At 34.8% G+C, this 20722-nt stretch overlaps 3 protein-coding genes across 3 annotated transcripts; 2 read left to right on the top strand and 1 right to left on the bottom strand.

The window, feature by feature from the left end:
• On the bottom strand, positions 1–2901 carry LOC120341024 (uncharacterized). Its single transcript, XM_039409441.2, has 4 exons — positions 2701–2901; positions 1861–1998; positions 1319–1432; positions 1–960 (listed from the first exon to the last, which is right to left on the bottom strand). The coding sequence occupies exons 1-4, from the start codon at positions 2747–2749 to the stop codon at positions 869–871; spliced, it is 393 nt and encodes a 130-aa protein (XP_039265375.1). The 5' UTR covers positions 2750–2901; the 3' UTR covers positions 1–868.
• A 4299-nt stretch (positions 2902–7200) lies between these two features.
• On the top strand, positions 7201–8534 carry LOC120340958 (uncharacterized). The gene is made up of 4 exons (XM_039409359.2): positions 7201–7299; positions 7406–7507; positions 7782–7880; positions 8045–8534. Exons 1-4 carry the CDS (start codon positions 7251–7253, stop codon positions 8128–8130), a joined length of 336 nt encoding a protein of 111 aa, XP_039265293.2. The 5' UTR covers positions 7201–7250; the 3' UTR covers positions 8131–8534.
• A 3720-nt stretch (positions 8535–12254) lies between these two features.
• On the top strand, positions 12255–14494 carry LOC120341618 (uncharacterized). Its single transcript, XM_078120239.1, has 4 exons — positions 12255–12311; positions 12691–12819; positions 13060–13143; positions 13364–14494. Exons 1-4 carry the CDS (start codon positions 12263–12265, stop codon positions 13450–13452), a joined length of 351 nt encoding a protein of 116 aa, XP_077976365.1. The 5' UTR covers positions 12255–12262; the 3' UTR covers positions 13453–14494.
• Positions 14495–20722: the final 6228 nt, after the last annotated feature.

Genomic DNA, 20722 nt, shown 5'->3' with positions numbered 1-20722 from the left:
CATTTCAAATAAATTTCTTCTTTATAACTTCGAGTGAAAATAGTGTGTTTTCATTTTTTACATATCATAGGATATACAACATAATGTTTCCTTTGAATTAGATAATATCAGAGTAATATATCATATGAAATATGCACCTGTGAATAAAACGAGACCTTGCTATTGACCCAAAACTCATTAGTATAGCACAAAGATCTAATGTGCAAGAAAATATTATTGAGTTGATTTATATTTCAAATGAGAAAATAATCTCAAATCCAGCACTCTTTAAATTGCAGATGTGTATCATTAGTTAACACAGTGATAAAACTAAACTAATACCAAGTACTACTATAAACGATATAAAACTAAAAATAACTATGTTGAGCAAATAAATTTAAAATTATTCCAAGAGAAAGTTGTATTACTTCATCTTATCGTATTGGTAGTGTTTCAAGTCTAGTTTTGAGTGGTAGTTTAGTTTTGAGTAAAATAGAAAATACAAAAAATATAAACATCAATTGTTGTCTAATCTAAATAAAAAGGAAGAATGGCTACTTCTAATCCCTGACAATTTGAACGATCGAGGTTTTCTTTTCTGTTTTAAATACTTATTTGGTATATATAATGTGTTTCATATACTAACAAAAAAACAATGATCAAATATATTAAAATAAAATTAAAATTGCGGCATGGTAGAGCAAAATCATATTAATAAAAAATGCCTGTAGAGTACAGAGAGAATTTAACATAAATTGAAAATAATGCTTTTAAAAAAGATAGTTAGGCGCTTTTTCATCAGGCGACAGGATTATGAAAAATTGTCAGATGATCTCTAATTTTTACACGGCGATTTAAATTGCATTTTGTAGTATTTCTGTCTGTTTATTTACATTAGCATGAGTAATATTGATGAAATGAAAACAAGTGGAATGATCACTGTGGTTTTTGCATTTGGGATCCCGGCATCGTTGCACAAATCTATAAATACATAATAACAAACAGATTATTTGAATAAAAGTGACTAAAACTAAAGATGTATTTTTGCGGAATATAACATAGTAGAATTTTGCAATAGTGAAATGATGACTCCTTCCCGGTGAATTTAAAGTTCTGAATCTGGAATTCCCGAGTTTTTCAATTAGGCTGTATAAATTTACGTGCCAAATCAACCGCTGAAAAGTGCTGAGTTTGAATGTAAGCATGAGTAGCGGTCCACAATATGTATTTTGTAAGCGACAGACAAAATGTCACTCAAATTATAAGTTCCTTATAATACAATCCTGATTAGTTTTTAATGCGGTTGGCAGTTAAAAATTTGTTAAGATTATTAACGTACCATGGTAGCAAATGCAAGTCTCTTTGATATTTGCTTCGTCGCTTGCCGAGCAAGTATATTCAAGGCTTTCTACATCTGCTTTCAAACCTGTCGCACATGATCTTCTGTAGACGTCTAAACATTATTGCTTAGATATAAAATCCAAATTATTTTGGTAAGTCGGGGTAAATCATCTAAACTTTCAATACAATTTGGTCTAAAATCAACACCTATCGTTCAATTTAATAGAGTTTACATACAATTTTTAAAATATTTTTTTAAAATAAATTAAACAGCCTGTATGGTAGAAATTCATCAACTTTGTTATCACAATTTTACCTTGAAAGGGTTGCATTATGTTTATTCAGTTTCATAGTTTATTTTCGCCCTCGAATTACAGCACTCAATGTGTAGAACACATTAGAGAAACCAGTAGAGGAGGATGACTAACGTCCATAATAAACATGAATTCATGAACAACATTCATAAATAACCATCACAAAAAAAACATTTATAAAAATTATCATCAATGGCACCAAAATATTGAAATAGCAATATTTTACCATTCCCGCTTTGATTTTTTTCGTTGAGATGAACCCTTGTGCAAGCATTTTGTTCTTCTTCACATTCAACGATATCAGAAGAGTCAAGTTCTTTTTTCTCGTTACATGCAGAACATTCGTAGCACCTTATTGCAATACCTAGTTGCCAGAAAATCAATAAAAATTTTGAACATTTTACAGCATTCAGGGTTTCGCATTCACTAAAAATAAGCCTTTGCAACGTCGACAATGCTTGGCTTGCATATGATTGATTTAATAGCCGACTGAATCAGTTACGATATGCAATTAGGAATGGTCATTTCATGTCATGATATGGTCTCGTCTTCATACCAGGCTATTATTAAAAAACATTGGAATGGATACATGGTAAATACTTGACGTCTTTTAAACTATATTATAGTCTCGCTTACTTGAGGGCTAGCCATATAAAGAAACAACACATCCGTGCGACCTTATGTACTTAGACAGGTGTGTTCAAACGAGTAGCACAATAAGCAAGTAAAAATATTTGTCTTGTTCCTATGCAACCGTAAGCAATGATACCCAAATGCTTATGTTTTATTTGTTCTATTAAGGTAAGGCCTCCCCATTGGCCGTGATTTTGAATGAAATAAAGAATTTAACGATATCAATTTTGTGACATGTTCCAATCGTGTTTTGAATCCAACTCATAGGTAAAAAAGTATTTTATACGATCGTGAAAATTTATTTTTGTTTATCTGTCTTTTACATATACCCGTTCCCGTACATATGTGAAGTCATTCAATGTGAAACGAACACCTTTCTTATTAAATCCCTAGTATGAAACGCATCATGAATATCTTTTTGCACGACACTTACCTTCAGCAAATAACATAAAAACGATGCAAGAGACAAGTACACTCTTCATTTTGATATCCTAAGTCAAAGTAGAATTCGTAAATCAAACAATATTCCGTGAGAGTAGAAGTATTTTACGTAGGTAATGACGCACGCATGAGAAAACAAACAAAAGTTTGAAACGAAACGCAACAAAGGCGGTATAGAAATTACCTAGTATAAAAATATACGACATTCAATTTCATTATTCGGAAATACAGTATATTTAATCAGATTTTTTACTTCAATTTTGTCTATGTGACAACATCGGCGCTACCTCAACCATTTCCTATATGATATCACTAAAATAAAATCGATAACAGAAATCTTTGAAAGCGATACTGAGCAATATGGATAATCGGGTGAAAATAACGAAAATAACTATACAGTGGCCATATCCAAACGATGAATTTGGCAATCTTATTACTATATATTAAGTATTATTAATTTGATATTCCGTGCATTTCAGTTGTTTATTTATTATTTGTCATTTGGATAATTAAATTGTAGTAAACATACCCATTAACTCCATGTAGAATTTTACTTAATTTTAGTACTCCAAAGTCTAAACCGAGTTTAGTTTTGATTTTTCAAACTCACTAGAACGAAACACGACTTTTAAACAGGATTGATCAAAACAAGTCGTTTGATTCAAGCACTCACAACTACACAATTAAACTATCTTCCATTTCAAAATAAAATGTCGATAATTTAAAAGAGATGATATTTTTTATAGATCTCAATAAATGACAATCTAACACTGTAATTTGCCACTTCCTGAAACAAGGTCTGACATGAAGCAGACGTAGATATTTAACGTTTTATATCACAAATGAAGTCTTGATAATATTGTTGTTGTTGCTCAAATGTTGCTAAATTTACTTTGAAATTCGAGCTAATTAAAAAAATACATACTATGATAAGACATCATTCCACCTCTCTGTCTCACCGAAGTGAGCCAAGACGTAATAAGCGTTTTTAAGATTGGTTACCGACGAAATATTATGAACAACTGAAATGAAACTATAGAGTAGTCGCAATAAGTAAACGATCCGGAATTCCTTTAAGGGAGTGCCATTATTAGCAAACAGTGATTGCTAAATACAGTAATCACGCAAGACTTACGCCATACACTCATCGCGTGTTACATAATTAACGAATATGTTGTTTGCAACATTGTGGATTGAAATCTGCCACTGTATACCAGTAGACGACACATGGGTGTGTATGGTATACTTTGGTATGTGTGAGGACGAGGAAAACCGAATATAAACATAAGCTTTTCTTTATTTTTTTTTTAGCACAAGAGTGCCGATTTTGGTAAAGACAAAGACAAACAATTAAGTTGCGAAGAGATTTTCTCTCAAGCATCGATTTTCTCGCCCAAAAGTGAAATAGATAAAATGTGTTTAAATGAAATGTCAGGCGTCACTCTGGTTGATATCTTTTAAGTTACACGAATGATTGTTGTAAATTTCGGTCTGGAATTCACAATGTCACCTAAAGTTTACGTAAGCGTCCCATCTCGAAATTCGAAAAAGGCGAGTTTCAAATGAGCTGCGGGCTCACTTATTTCATTTAACATAAAAATTCGTCATAACAAATATGCTGTTTCCTGCCGCGTTCCGCGAAAGGCGGAGACGACACTTTGGATTCACGGAGTTCGATGTGTACCATATTCAACATGTATGCCTAAATCATAGTATTTTTCAATTTTTTCTGTTGAGGCTGTTGGCACGGTACTCCCGAAGTATGTGTACCAGGTTAAGGTTAGGAATAATTTTATTCCGATTTTCAGTATAGTTTAGTTATATTACGAATTAGGAGAATGTCTGCGTTAGCCAAGTGAATATTCCCCTGCCCATAGATTTCAGTCCCTTTATACAATTTACTGTAAAATAGGCGAACAAAATTAGTTACCTCTATATTGGTATTTGGTACACGTACTTCTGGAGCGCCGTTAGTACAATATGAACTTTCCTTCAATGCTAACTTTTCCTTTGCCCTCTTTGCTAGGACAAAGTTGGACGATTGTCTTTTTTTAAAGAATCGAAAACAGTCTTTGGGAAACAATCAAGATTCAACGCCGCTGAAGTCACCTAACGCCACCTTACAAGCATCAAACAAAGTTAGAGTGTTTAAATAAAGTATATTAAACCCGCTTTACGCAGTATTCAAAATGTAACTCTTTGGACATAAGATAACCAATTACATAAACCAGCGTCTTTGCTACTGTCTACCCGAATTCAACCGAATTACTAATCTGCCTAGTAGCCTACCTACACTTTCCAACATATAGAGGCGTACTGAAATTATTGACGAGACACAACAAAAAATTCTAATTGTTAAATTGTTTCATAAGTGTTATTGTTACGTAATGATAATGCCACAATTCCCCGATCTAACTTAAAAGTGTATGTGACATTTGGAAATGCGTCGTGACCCACCTTGGACAGCTTCGCGACGCACTGGTTGGTTAAAGCATAAAAAATATATTTTAGAATAGATCAGAGAAAACATTAGCAAGTTTAGCTTAGATTATAGAATCATGGTATTATTATTAATTGTGCAATGATCGTTGATATGACGCCCCAGGAATTTGTTCGTTTCAATTTCCCTTGTTGGGAAACCTATATACAGTAGTCGGTCACGGGTCACTCGAAAGGGGGCAATAAGGCTTTGCCAAGGCTAACCAAGCAATAGCCGAGCATCGTCTGATGCAGTCGACAACTGGTGTTCAACCACACAGTCGCTTCGAAGTATCGATAGGCATGCATCTGTAGGTTATTGCAAGCGTGGTTTGAAGAAAAGGTGCATAGGAAAATTCGGGCATCGATACCTCGTGTGATTAGTAATCATCCAATAATAAGTAAATATATATAATTAAGTTAATTATCGTCAAACGAAAATACACGAGACTAGAGTATATCGCGCTTGGTGAATTGGAAGAAGGAAGGGTTTCAATGAACAAGGCTTCAATATTGTGTTTCCTCAGCAAGTTAATTCATTAAATATCTTTGAGATAAACATGTTTTATCCAGTAAATTTTAAATAAGGGTGTCACCATAACCCGGACTATTGTACTGGGAGATAATTGACACCCTAGGTAATTTTCAAATCGGCCGCAAAAGGAGATCGTATGGGTATACCTCGGGCAGCAATAGTAATAATATGGTTTAGGCGAAAAGACCTTGGATTCAGGCGGACATGACAATTGGTTGTACTCGTATTCAGTGAAAACAATAAACTTCTGGCGAAACATGAAGGTTATGTATTGCGTTCATTCATCTAACAAAGGCGCTTACAGTGACTCTTACAGCAATGAAGAGGCCTTCCTCATGACGTGCAGTTTGTAGTAAACATGTATTGCGACATTCAATTGTGCGTTTGGAGTTGGTATCAGTCAGCAAAATGAAATAATTCAATTTTCTTTCATGTCGTTTCATTCATGTCGTTAGAAACAGATATAACTATTGGAGATCGGTATTCGCTAACGCGGGTAAACAGGGCCGAAAAAGCGTTGTTCATTTGAGAATAAAATGGCAAATGGAATCCCGGGTGTGTGCAGAGAGCATGACCAAAAACGCCCAGCAGTGTAGCTATATGTTTCGAAATCCAACCAAATTCTTCAATAGGGCGTGGGACTACCAACCACCAAGAGCTATTCATTGGCAATGGAATTGTCTTTTCAAGATGTATTTAATTTTCCTCTTAAAAATGATGTATATCTTAGCGTTAAAATCTATTTATTATTTCTACTATATTTTTTTGGAAGAAGTATATGTAGGTTTATAACATGACTGATTAATGCGTTATGTATACGAGATGTTATGTAGGAAAACACTAGATATATAGCAAAGTTCGAAGTAAATGAGTGATGAGCGGAAGATTGAGGGTTTATGGGTAAATGAGTGATTGAAAAAGATTGAGGGTTTAAAACTCTAATGTTACGTGAATGCACCAATTATTTGGTTTACTTCGATATATATATTCTCTTTTGCAATTTTTAGGGTTTTTCAATCGATATAAACATATATCTGATTATGAGTTTTATTCAAAGATTGAATGCTTTTTTTAACCAATTAACAAATTGTTGAGATTTCATGTCTGTGAAAAGGAATACATTTATGATTTCGTTGTCATATCGATGTTTTATAAATAGTCCAAAATATTTATTGTGTTCAAACTGATATCATTTATTTAGTTGTTCTAAATACCAGAAAGTTGTAAGTTTGGGGTGGGTTTTTACATAGGTTTTACATAGTTTGTTTTTTGATGTTCGAAATATTTTCGTGCGAAATAAATTATACTCAGGATGAAAGTAGTTAAAATAGAAAGTAATGAGACCAAAAACAATATTATTTCTATTATTATCGATAGTTTGAAAGCATTGCTTTCATTTCTGATCATCAATTGTACGGATCATTTATTGTTATGATTGTCTAAAACAATGTTACTCATCATAATGGCACATATTTTCAGATATTAAATTTATTTCAATTCTTAACAAAGGATTCGTAACAAACGCAAAAATGAAGATTGCCTTGTCTATTTGTGTGGTTCTTCTTTGCGCCTCAGTGGGTATGGAATTAACTTGTTCGCAAATACAGTACTATCTTCGTTTTTGTCAATAAATACTGTACAATTATTTTATTTTTTTCATAAAAACTTTGTTTTAAATTTTCAGGTATGGCTATAAAGTGTTACGTGTGCGCCAATTGTAGCGAACCGTCTAATTTGATCGATTGTGGCGATGGCTTTAGTGGATGCGGCAAAGTGACTGTAGCAGGTATAAATTTATTATGGTATTTCAAAATAAAATTCTAAAATTAAAAACTCTAAAAGCAAAGTTATAGAGGAAACGGTCGGAAAGAAAACATGCTGACTTGATAATCCAAAGACTGAGGACGCAATCTTAAGTTTCAGTATAGCGAGACTGTCAGCATCACAAATGAAAAACATATATAATTTTAACTTTTGATATATATTTCTAAGATTATCTACTAATTAAATAAAGTCGTAGTTTAACTGAAATTAATTTAATTAATAATTGATTTAATAAGGTGTTGTGGGACGAACTTGCACCGCGAGCTCTGAAACTGCTGACTGCAACACGGTCGAACTACTAGGAGTGAAAACTGAGACTTGCAACTGTGGTTCAGGTAAACCTTGCCAAAAAATATCTCATGAATTAAACAAGGACGTGGCGGTTTAAATGGCAGTGAATATTATCAGCTATTTATTAGTAATATATTATTATGTACAATATTATTATCTTCTGCTTGTTATTATAAATTTTAAAATTTGGTTAATCATACTTCAACAGATGAATGCAACGGTGCAGGAATGCTGAAGGCAAGCACCATCGTCACCACAATCTTCAGCTTCATTTTGGCAAAATTCTTTCTGTAAATTGTTGAGGTGCGTTTGGTTTTCCCAAAACATTGTTACCCTAAATACACTATAATGTAAAAAAACCTCAAAACACTAATAAAAATAGCAGATTTCTCCAACATATAAACACTGAATCAATTTTAGGCATTGAAATGCCAAAATCCTAAGGAACATTAACTGCTCTATTTTCGTAAAGCTAATTTTACTAAAGTATTTTCGGATTGAATGGGTCGGAAAACCAAACGCATGTTACTGTAGTTTTTTTGTGATTATTAGAGTGGCTCTAATATATGAAAATCATATAAAAAACTTTATATTATCAAAGAAAGTGGTCGAAGACACTAAGGATGCATCTCATAATTCTCAATTTATGTCAAGAAAATCACGATAGCAACGAAAAAATTAAAACAATAGCAAAAGAATGCATTTTTTAGTATCATGGGGGTTGGTAAACGACGTTTTTGTTATATAGCCAATGAGACAAACCAACATACGAGCAGAATGATTGGTGAACGTTTTCATTTTATTAAATAGACTCGGTATTTCAAAATTACAAGCATTTCATTGTAAGTTAAATGTGGTATGTGAAGCTATCAATTCGTTTCGACTATTTGGAGAAACCTTGCCATCACTTACGGCTGTTTTAACTCCATATAAAAATCCATTGCTTCAGATTATAACGGCTATAGAATAACGGCTTATCTGATTGTTATCGCTGTTGAATTTTTCCCACGGTGGGTGGTTAAAACCGATCAGACCAGTTCGGAGACAACTTATCACGTAAAAATCACGTAAAAATTCGTGCATTTTTTTGCATGTGCCGTACCACAGTTTGGGGTTGTGTGTACTGGAGTTTTTAGATTAGAAGACCCAAGATTACGGATTGATTATTTATAGTAGCATAAAACAGTAAAACGCAGACATCCTCGAACGTATAGCGGACGAGGAAATAAGATAAATTTATCTTCAATCGCATCGCTTGATCGGAGTCTGACAATGTAAATTCGGAAGTCAGCCCAATAGTCAGACCTGGCAATACACCATCGAATAAGAGTTCCGCATACAAGTATATGCAAGCATAAAAATATATTACAACGTATACACAGACATTGTTATAGTGGAATTTCATAAGCTGATTTGTGTGTACCCATGAGTTATATCACGAATGTACAGGAAAGAGGTTTTTTAATCGCATGGATTTTTGAAGCAATCGCCCGAGCTTTTGCAGCGCTACACACAATTGATTCTCTGTGCAGCGGCATTATTGTGCACAGTTAATATCAGGATTTTGCATGTCATCGTCAGTTGAGGAAAGTCAATGTGATTCGAGAATTGTTTTACGATGTTAAAATATCATACACTAAAGTACCATTGGGGCATTTTAACAATTACCAAATATACTTGCGTGATAAACGTACGAAATAAAGTTGGCAGCCTTTGGCAAAAGTGAACTACATTATTACATCGCAAAAGTCAAGTCTTAGCCTTTGAGCCTCTCTTACGTTTATCGAACCACCGCCCCGTGTTGCCACCAACACTTGCTCCAAAAAATAATTGACTCAAAGGATTCACGATGAAAAATTCAAAATATTTTCAATAAACATAGCTTGATTTGCATTGGCATCTTGCTTGTAACTGCAATTTTTAGTTTTATGCTAATTTGAAAACTCTATTATAACGTCAACTAATGGAATCACCATTATTGGAATCATTGAACGTCATGGGTTTTCCAAAATAATTGCATTACCCGTGTAAGGCTATAAGCTATTGCTCCCGTATGTAACGACATTGTGCATAGTTAATATATTTCCCGGATTTCGCACCGTTATGTGAAAGTTAAGGGAAATGAAAATGAGTAGTGAATTTATCTGTTTCATGCGACTCAATATTTACGCAGTGAGACATTTATTAGCCACTTACCGTATTTTGCTTGAATATAAATAATTATGCCACATTTTAGTCACGAAAACCCGACTTGAAAATTCCATCCGATGTTAGGAAGCGGGTGAGTTATTCGGGTTGGCAATTTGAAGCAAGATTCCAATGTTGTTGATTACACAGTCGTATTACCAACATGCGGTTTATTGAATTTGTCTGTCTAAATCTAAATTCTATGAACTTTAACGAACGGACATGGCTTGCGGTATCGGCAATTGGTAAGGCGCAGCACCATGATAACGAAATGAACAACGGTTCCCATAAACTTAAATTAGACAGCAAAATTTTTGTGAAACATCGAATCACATAGGTGTAAATTTGAAAAAAAAACAGTAATATCTATTTGAAAACTGATTGGATCATTTGCTGCGGATAAAAGTCATTTTACCAAATAAAAACCAAACAAAAAGCAACCAAATAAAAAAATCCAACAACAACAAAAATTTAGCCAGACGATCTATAATATGTACGCTATGTGTTCAGTAGATGTTTTTATTATGATTCTATGAACCTAGTAGACGAATCCATATTGACAAATTAATAGTTATACTACCCTTCATCAATGGTATTCATTATACGCCCCAAACCATAGAAGAGAAAGATTTACCGCAGTGAATAGCTTTAAATGAAGTGAATGCATGAGCTTGCAAGAATGAACAATGGCTTTAAATGAAGTGAATGCATGAGCTTGCAAGAATGAACAATGTATTCAAATTTATCTCTATATTCAAAAATACTACTATTAACGGGCTGTTTCGAAACATTCCAACACAAACAGCTGCATCGGTCTCATTCTTGCTGCAATGTAGCATCCTACCAAATCAACGTTGGTTATGCCGAGTCAAGATGTTGAAAAATTCAGATGGAGCAATATGTTTTTCTATTTATATATGATGATTTCTGATAGAATATATACACTCTTTGTTAAACAAAATTTTACCAAGACGCATAGTTTGCTATTCTGCCTCATTTCTCATGTAATTTTAACTCTATCCGACTATACCAAAGTTTTTCGTAAATGATTATGTGAAATTCTGTGGGGTGCTACACACCTTCGCCCGGAACAAGAAGCGAGAAGTTATTCAAGGGCCCGCTGTGAATCTATTTGAATGTTTTTGTCAGTTCTCAATTCATGCCAGCGGATACTGATACCTCATCTGATCAAGGCATGAAAAGTAAGCGCTGAACATAGATTTAGGCAATCATATACAAAAATGTTCTAAAACAGTTTATCAACTTTTAAAATTTTTGAAAGGTATGCTTTGATTCCATATGTGTAGAAAAAATTGACCTTCTTCTGATCTTGACCAGCTAAGCATTTTCCTTTCATGCATTCTATGTTTCACATATATATATGGAGAATTCGGTAAAATTTAGATGTGTGTTGCGCTTACTCATACAGGAAAAACGATACCTCAAACAATACATGCACTATACCCTGCACCGTTTCGCCATTGCGAAAGCATCAAATTCTAATAATATTTTCTTGCTATTCATATATTGCCTGCGATAGCGAATATCAGATGTGATTTATTGTCAACTGTGCTTGCCCTAGTATAGGAATTTTGATATATAATGTTCGGTTTCTTTATAATGAGAACAATAAGTAGTCGTTATCGTAGCTGGAAAGAAGCAGTCAGAATAGGTAGATGGAATCTAAGGAGATTTTTAATTGCATTTTTATTGATTTAATCACCTAAAACAATATTATAGCTTTTTGTCTAAATAATTGATAAATCAAACACTGTAGGTTTCATCCTTGTTTTTATACGTTAAAAAGAGTATGACAACGTGACTACGCATAAGTGCCCATATACTTACATGATTTCTAGCGAGGGCGTATAATATACGTTTAAGTTAGTCTTTATTCAAAGTAACTTTTTTTTATTCAACCCTTCATAAATGCTGTATGATAAATAATAGCATTCCAGTTCGACTCGCTTCGTCACTGCAGCATCTAGAGCTCGTATATCTGTAATATTTCAATGCAATATGACAGACTCATTAGAATTCACTTTCCCTTCCCTCAGGTGTCACATTACATTGTACCACAGAGTATAGCAATGACTAAAACAAACTGTTCGCAAGTTTCTAAATTATAGATTAGGTACTTGAAGCTTCGAAGCCATTTGTCCAACTTTAAATACCCGTTCAATGCTAATTTGTACATTAACATTTGTTTCACTAATGTCTGCTACAGATTCTGAATGAAATGAAATTCGTATTATTTGTTATCGCTGTAATTTTTACTTTTGAAAAAGGTACGTAACTTCATTTCAAAGTAATATTACTTAAGTTGATCAATTGTATTACTAAACTGTTCGAAATCACAATAAGATCTTCTTATCTATGTGCCAAAATCGGATATCTCAATGCAAAGCGGTTGAAAGGTTCCATAATTGAAGAGCCGTCAATAGTGCTTTCAAAACCAAAGTCAAATTTAAATTTTTAAACAAATCGAGGTCGTTTTTTTTTGCAGGCTTGGAGCATTTGGGAGTCGAATAAAACCCGACTCAGCAGCCATGACGTGTGATATTCTGACATGGTTTCAGATATTATGATTTTCAATAAAATTAGTAAGGGGAAATAATTTAATTAATTTCTTTCAAATGGAATTTGTAATACATTATTTTGTTTTAGCCTCAACAATAAAATGCTTTGTTTGTGATAAATATGGCGTTTGCAACGATGGTGATTCAGTGAAATCTAAATATAAGTTGATGGATTGCGGTGGAGTTTTTCATGGATGTCGAAAAATAACTTTTCGAGGTATAGTTCACGTATTTTTTGACATTAATTATTGCTAAGCTGTCACTCTTCTAATATACAGTAAAATTAACTCTCTCAAATTGAATCGCTAACAAAAAATTTGCTCATTAAATCAGTTAGGACTCTTTCACTCAATATAATGAAGCCTTTGTAAAGCACGATAATTCGCAATTGTAAACATTAGTATAATATTTAAGTTGTTTGTTGATAAATTTTGCTGAAATAAAATAAACTTTTCAGGCGAAGTCACTAGAACATGCACAGCGCTTTCATTCAACAATTGCACCATTGGAAAAGACATCGAAACATGCATATGCGACAGTGGTAAATTATTATTTCGAATGAACTGACCAATTTAAAGTAACTTTAAGTTAGTATAATATTTTTTAATTATTTTATTTTATTGGACCTTTAGGCATGCAGTTTTTCAGCATAGACGATTTATTAAACCTCACAAAAACATTGAATTAATTAGTGCTGTTTTTTTTTGTAAATTGGTTCCGTTTTAATTAAACAAATTCTCCAATATTCTCTTTTGACACAGATGGATGCAACAGTTGCAGAAATATGAAGAGCGAAGCTATCCTTGTTGTATTTATCACCGTTATCGCGATGACAGCGATATACCAATAATAAAGAACAAAATGACCGTACCAGCAGTAAATAGTATAGAAAAGCGCTATGGGCACATGAATAAATTCACTGTGTGAAAAGCCCGGCTAAAAAGCTCATGTTGGTGTTCATAGTGTTGGTGTTGGGGCATGGATTCTTCCATTTCAACCATTAGATTGGTTCCCAGACTCGAGATAATGGACATTTTCCCGACCTTTGACCCGTGAAAAACTCTTTCTATACTTTACCATTGCAAAATTTTCGGGGTTATTTTAAGAGTGCTTTTGCGAGTTGGCGCCTGTAACATGGGGTATGTGTTTCAAACCATCATTATGATTCATTGCATACGCCATACAACAATCTGTTTTTGAAAAGTACCGGTAAAGAATTTTAGCCTAGTCCAGGGGTGGGCAACCTTTTTCGGCTCGTGTTTCGAAATCGGCTAAATTTAACGACAAAATTCTTCCGCGTGCCGACCAAAATTAAAAACAATGCTTTGCTACTTTTAAAGCAAAAATAAGCAATAACAAACTTTTTAAACTTCTACAGTCAGATTCACAATTAAGGATGCTAAGTATGAGTACTTAAAAGTATTCGATTCTTATCCGATTCCTAAATTTTCGATTCCGATTCTCGATATAGATTACCGAGAAAACATAGTTTAAGTGAGCGATGTTCAAATACATGGACACGAAAGCCCAAACTAAGTAGTATGGGTATTCAATTTGACGCAGTAGACAAAATCACACACACAAAAAAACGAATCTTTTAGAGCAGGGTGTGCAACCTTTTTTACAGGCGGGCCAGATACAAGTGTCTGGGTGAAGCCGCGGGCCGCACGTTTATTTAAGATAGCTTTTCGAGTATAGTTGCAATTGGTGCAGTAGGTAATGATAAAAGATATTTTTTCATAACAAGAACAAAAAAAATAATTCTAACAAAAATATAATATAAAAACGATTTGAATGTCCACTTTGTGTCAAACAATTACTGTCATGTTAACAGTTCAATTCGTTCACATGTCTTCCTCTAAGTTCGATCGGAATTTGGTTACGGAAAGCTCCTCTGATGACAACTGACAACTGCGATGTTTGGATACGTTTTTTGTTTTGTTGCCACCATTGCAACTTTCTTCGTGGGTCGCAGATATGACAAGAGTTCTGCCATTCAAATATTTTGATATCTCAGCTGAAGCCCTTACCTCCCTGGTCAATTCATCAATGTCACCACCAGTCACTTCAAGGTTACCCATACCATCACTGATCAGATTTTCAATACATGCTCTATCACTTCTATGGAAGAGTTCTTCCGCTATTCCGGTCTGTTGGACTGCAGACTGTTCCATCTCTGAGGTGTAAAATTTTCTACTCCGAACTGAAACAAGTTTTTTACTTTTCTTGAGGCCCTCTGCTTCAAGTAAATAGGAGTAATGAACGCAATAAATGAGAAAAAATGTACAGAAGTGGTCCAAATGTTGCATTTGCCTTCAACCCGCGCAAACGAGAGAGAAGGACACTGTAGAAATAAAGTTAAGTTTGCGGCGTTGTAGCAACTCAACATATCAGTTTGTACATATGTATATGTGAAGAACTTGTCACAAAACATTATACCTTGTTTGCAATCCAAGTTTTAACCCACCCTAAGTATCGATTCCAATGCACTGGAATCGATTCCACAAAGAAACGATTCTGGAATCGAATCCGGAGTCGATTCCGCCATCCCTATTCACAATTCGAGAAAATATCAGTAAGACTTCTGCTGCTGCATTACCGATGATTGATATTTTACATTGGGTTTATATTTTGTACCTTTCAAAGAAATACACAAACTACTGGTTTCATCTTTCAAGCTACTTCTGTTACGAGACTTAATAAAGTTCATAATAACTGAGAACAGAGATTCACAAGCATATGTAAATAAAAACATGGAGAGTAATGCAGTTGCAAAGTTTTTAGGACACGAAATTTTTTCGGGAATGGCATCCCAATCACGCAATAGCTCATTTTCTGCTCTTTTGTATTCCCTTCCCTAGATCCAAATCGTTTATATTTATTTTGAAATCAATTTATAACAGTAAGTTAGCAAGTAACTCTAACCAACATAAGCCGTACAGCTTTATAAATCGAGCAGAAATGAAGAAAAGGGTGGCACAGACAAACTATATTACGTAAGAATGCAGCCAAATGAATGCTGCGCTCTTCTCGACAAAATTTCTCGAGAGCTCACTCATTTGTTACGACATAATATATTTTTTTCTAGCCATATGTCGTGAAAGGGAAAAAGGAGTTTAAATAAATAACGGATTGTTAACATACAATAATGAATAAATGAACAACTAGTTTCATCAAATAATTCACAGTCTTTAAACTTTTTTTCTGAAGGAGATGATCTCGTTTCCGAGGATTCACTCGCGTGCCGAATAAATGAGCTCGCGTGCCAAGTTTGGCACGCGTGCCAGGGGTTGCCCACCCCTGGCCTAGTCTATCACAACTTTTTCTACACTAATTTTATATTACTGCAATTAAATTAAAACTCCTGGGACGACAGAGTTATCATTGAATTATCTGATTTATATCTAAGTTTCCGAAACACAACTGAAAACTAACGAGTAGAGTTGAAAATCTGTCTGAGAAAAGTGTCTGAGCAAAAGAGGAGCATTGTTACGTCACTTTTTGCATCTTGCTGATTGGCCAATGTCACGAAGTAAACAAAGAAGTCGATGCTCGGGGAAAGGTCCATTGCCCCTAAAGGGGTGTAATTTGGACAATTTCAGGGGGTAATGTATATGTTAACTGTCATGGCAATTTTTTCATAAACCTTGTCCATTTTTGCTAGTTATCGGAAAAGCTGGAAAGGCAATGTTCGAATCTAGTCAATGAGCATTGTTTCATCACAATGTATTAATTTGCGCGGTTAGTAAAGACCATGACGCTACACAAAGTATATATCTTGAGCGAGGCGACGTTCGGTCAACGTACTCCATTTCGGGTCAATTGTAATTCTTTGCCATCAGACATAGTGCCTTATGTGCTTGCTCTGCGCTAGATCAGACCTCTTAATCGGCTGTTATTTTACATTTTCAATTGTTCTTTGGATTATTTGAAGAATTCCAAAATTCACTGGATAAGCAAAAGAAAAATTGCACAAGGTGTATTTTTCGCTGACCAATTTCGCTAAGATGAACAGCGTATGAACTTACCGTTTACCGTCAGGTCACTATTTATAGTTTGATAATAATTATAATAACAATCAGCTTGTACGGGTAACTCAAATATGTCTGGCCTCATGGGACAGGATCTATTTGAAACATCGGACACAATTTGTATCTAGAACTATGCGTGAACACTAGGCTTACCATACGTCCCGCTTTAGGCGGGAAAGTCCCGCTTTTCAGCGTTTTGTCCCGCCGTCCCGATAAGTCAGCCAAAAGTCCCGCTTTTCCAGCATAATACACAAACATGTTCTCGTTTCGTTTCCAGCTGATTCCCATTGATGTCAGACGTATCGCATGTAAAACCAATACTGATTAGTCTAAATTCGAATTATTTGTACCGGTATCGTTAACGTCAATTCCTTCCTATTTTTCAAACTGAACCAGATATTTGGACAGAGAATATGCGCATGAAATTTCGATAACAATATGGTCAATAAAGACAGCCGAGACAGCTTTAAATATAGGAATGTAGGCCTATGTAGTAAAATGGGAAAATGTGAAGTTACAAAATCACAGCTAGGGGGTCGTTGTCTTTCAAGGCGTCCCTATTTGAAGTCACAAAAATATGGTAACCCTACCTACACCCAAATGTTTCATAGCATCTGCTAGATCTGGAGCGTGCCAAATTGTTCTGCTGCCCAGGTCGAGTTTCTGATTACGATTCCTCTTATACCTAATTCCAAAAATAATTTGGGGGATAAAAAAATTTTAGATGTATTACACTTACACATAATATTGATTGAAGGCCAAATAAGAGTGAAATGTTTGTATTATTGCGCTAAATTGCGCAATGACTAGACGAGCACATTAGTGGGAAAGGGCATTCAACCCTTGCTGACTCACCATCACCACAATCAGTCACACAAGACTATACGAATCTTTTGCACAAAGTCCCTCCAGTAAATGCAAAAATGTGAGATTTGAAAAAAAAAACACCCCCGTCACGTTGCAAAATAACCAAGTTGTAGTTATCCAGTTAGGGTACGGGTTCGGGTAGGGAATGATTTGAAAATTCGAATTTCCTGCGCATATGCATTCCTAGCCCTCACTCACACTAATAAATGGATAATTACTATTTCTATTTTATTTCGAGCATTTTGTTTTTCTGGTAAGTTGTTTGTACAAAAGATCCAACTATACACGTAATATCAGCATTAACCTAAATGAAACACGTCGGGAAGAACATGTGTAACGCGAACTCCACAACTGAGATCTGCTGCGCCTACAACGTGGTGCCCAATTAACATGCCTTACATACTTAAATCCCATTCCTCTCATACAGGGTCGTGTCCAACTTTTCTGCTGTCCGAGACGAGTTTCTGTTGCTATACATATAAAGAAATAAACTGAAGGTCAAGTAAGAGTAAAAAAAAGTTGTATTATTGGACACGTTTATTGGACACGTTTAGTGGACATAACGATCGTTTTGTTGTTGTGTTGTTCTTGTTCATTGACACGTTTTGAAGTAATCGCTTTTCTATTTGATTAATGGGCTAATTGCTCTGAAATTTTCAGTGGTTAAAGATGGAATTTTTTTTCAGAAGGCTATTACTTTTATTTTTCTATGACGTCATCAAAATTATGTGGCGCTACGTGTCCATATATTTGAGCATAGCTCTCTTGTTTCTAGTTAACATCAAACAGAGCAACAAACTCACTCATATAACGTGGCGCCTGTCCAAATGACTCTCTCTAGACACGTCCTTGATGAATCATTATCAAAGGTTGCTAATCTTTTTTTTGCAGTTTAAGACGACATCACATGTCAACCAAAGTGACTATTTCAATGTCGGAAAAAAATTCTGGGCGAAGCACCTAAATGTTGTCTGGTTTGTCTATCTTGGGGCTGGGATTCCGAAAATTCCAATTCCGTAATTTGACTTTAATTTTCTCGTCCCGATCCCAGGAAACGTTTGAAAAGAAAATGAACAAAAAACGTCAAACGTTCCATTGACTGATGTGACATGGGATATTGCTGTTATATTTGGGATTCTGCTCCATTGGGACTACTAAACCTGCAAGGCCGAGATATCATATATTATACTTATATATGTAACCTTGGCTCACAATTCGGCGGAATTCAGTGAAATGCAGATACTCGGACACCTTTATTTACTTCGACGGGTTGAACAGCATAATTGTAACGCTGTAAACGTATTACAGCATGGTTGCTTGTGAACGTTGGTACGATTTCGTGGGTTTGCGTGCTATTTCTCGCTTTTTAATTGTGTTTTCTGAATTAGTTACATTCAAATAACTCAGTGGTCATTTTGTATTCTGAAAAGTTTTAGTTTAGTTGCAATATTCAAAATTTAGTTCACTAGAAGGTGCGGCAGACTAGCATGGAAAAATTAGCTATCAGTACTTTTGAATTCCAGGTCGTTAAATATTTTGCATCAAAATGAAGGTAAATAGGCTATGTTTGTGAGCGTCAAAACGCGAAAATACCCTCAAAAATAAATATTCAAAACCTGGCAATCGTATAACATGAACTTTTCAGGAAACAAAGGTCGGCGAAATACCCCTATGACACAATAATGTTTCCTCAGCTGACATGAAACGCACAAATTCTGATAAGCCAGTATGGCGTCGTATTTGATGTCTAATCCGGTATGTTAGTCGTTGGTCTAATCTCTAATGTAGACTAAGTGAGTGAATTTGAATTTTACTTTGATTTTCCGTTACAGCAAAACAAAGAAATAATACAGGACAAAACAAACAAATATACAGAAAATCAGGAAAGTAGAAAATATTAAAAAGATTATATACGTGTTGTTGCACGTGCTGATTTACCCAAAACAGCAAACGACACAGTGAAGAATATCGAAAAAAATTACACGAGAGATAATTCGGGCATAAATGCTCGGGGGGATTTCTTATTTCAAAGATCGAAGAATCCTGAGCTTGATGTGTCGAAATATTTCTCAAAAAGATTGACATTAGCTGGGGTCTAAATAAAATCGATTTCAAATCGCCGCAAACGTTTCTGGAATTGGTATTCGAAGGCATTTTTCACCAGAACTTATCTCATGTCATTGACCAAGGTCTCTGAAGCTCAAAACGCTTGATGGAATGGCGGACCTCTTTCGCAGACACTGTTTTTTTCGACACATTCTGGAGACGACAACATATTAAAGAAAATATTTGTGAAATTCAACTGGCAACTTAAGTAATACAAACGTTCATTGAGAACCGACACCCCTTTAACTTAAATTTGAAATCGGCAGATGGCGACGAGAGAACTCAAAACACGTTGCTTGGTTGCGGGGGAAGCTAGTCATGCTTTTATTAGCCCGTTTGCCATATCTTGGTTGCCGGCCAGTACAGGCTGTATGTTTGGATTGAGACTGCTATTGATAATTTTTGATTTTAATATTAGTTGGGTAGTCAAGTGTAGTTATTTAGTTTCAACCCCAGGCCACCAATATACTTGTATTAGTTAGTGCCAGTTAGTGAGCAAAGAAAAATGCAGACGATATTGTCATTTGCATTTCATTTTGCACTGCAGTTTGATGACCTATCTGGCAATAGGCCTACAAGTTTTTTTTTATTAGTCTACTTAATTTGTAGGACGTTTTTATTGATAACTTCTATGGCTTGTCTGAAAACTCTAAATAGATGGTATAAAATTTTTTTGAAGGACTCAGATATCAGCATTGCCGGAAATTCACTATCACAGTACCGTATCATTTGTGACATAGCCAGGCAGTGATACATGACATAGACTAGCAGGGAAATAGGCAGCTCAAACATGAAAATAAACCAATCATTAATATCACCAACCCTGATGGTTATTAGCTTGACTAGAACTAGACTAAATTCTGCTAACTAAATTGGAATGCGTTGAAAGATTCCATGCTTTGTCTTCTGATGATCTCTATTTTTCCCTTTATAATAAGGGAGTATGTCTGTGATTTGGTACCTTTTGGTATGTTCGATAAAATTCAATTACCATAATCCAAGGATATTATAATAATCACAGCAAAGTATGAATTTTCTTTCATATTTTTCAGGAAATGAATTCAACTGAAAATTAGAATGGGACACAGCAGTTAATAATCCATCTTTTCTTTCAGT

The sequence above is a fragment of the Styela clava genome, chromosome 14 (genome assembly GCF_964204865.1).
Source record: "Styela clava chromosome 14, kaStyClav1.hap1.2, whole genome shotgun sequence".
Lineage (NCBI taxonomy): Eukaryota > Metazoa > Chordata > Ascidiacea > Stolidobranchia > Styelidae > Styela > Styela clava.
Note: the sequence above shows the minus strand (reverse complement) of the source record. Positions and strands in the feature narration are given on the sequence as shown.

Bases quoted from the DNA above. Each gene is read 5' to 3' on its own strand.
- LOC120341024 (XM_039409441.2), bottom strand. From the start codon at position 2,749: ATGAAGAGTGTACTTGTCTCTTGCATCGTTTTTATGTTATTTGCTGAA. The intron at 1,999-2,700 runs GTAAGTGTCGTG...TCTGGCAACTAG, and splicing joins TTTTATGTTATTTGCTGAAG to GTATTGCAATAAGGTGCTAC. The intron at 1,433-1,860 runs GTAAAATATTGC...AATAATGTTTAG, and splicing joins AAAAAATCAAAGCGGGAATG to ACGTCTACAGAAGATCATGT.
- LOC120340958 (XM_039409359.2), top strand. From the start codon at position 7,251: ATGAAGATTGCCTTGTCTATTTGTGTGGTTCTTCTTTGCGCCTCAGTG. The intron at 7,300-7,405 runs GTATGGAATTAA...TTAAATTTTCAG, and splicing joins TCTTCTTTGCGCCTCAGTGG to GTATGGCTATAAAGTGTTAC. The intron at 7,508-7,781 runs GTATAAATTTAT...TGATTTAATAAG, and splicing joins CGGCAAAGTGACTGTAGCAG to GTGTTGTGGGACGAACTTGC.
- LOC120341618 (XM_078120239.1), top strand. From the start codon at position 12,263: ATGAAATTCGTATTATTTGTTATCGCTGTAATTTTTACTTTTGAAAAA. The intron at 12,312-12,690 runs GTACGTAACTTC...ATTTTGTTTTAG, and splicing joins AATTTTTACTTTTGAAAAAG to CCTCAACAATAAAATGCTTT. The intron at 12,820-13,059 runs GTATAGTTCACG...TAAACTTTTCAG, and splicing joins TCGAAAAATAACTTTTCGAG to GCGAAGTCACTAGAACATGC.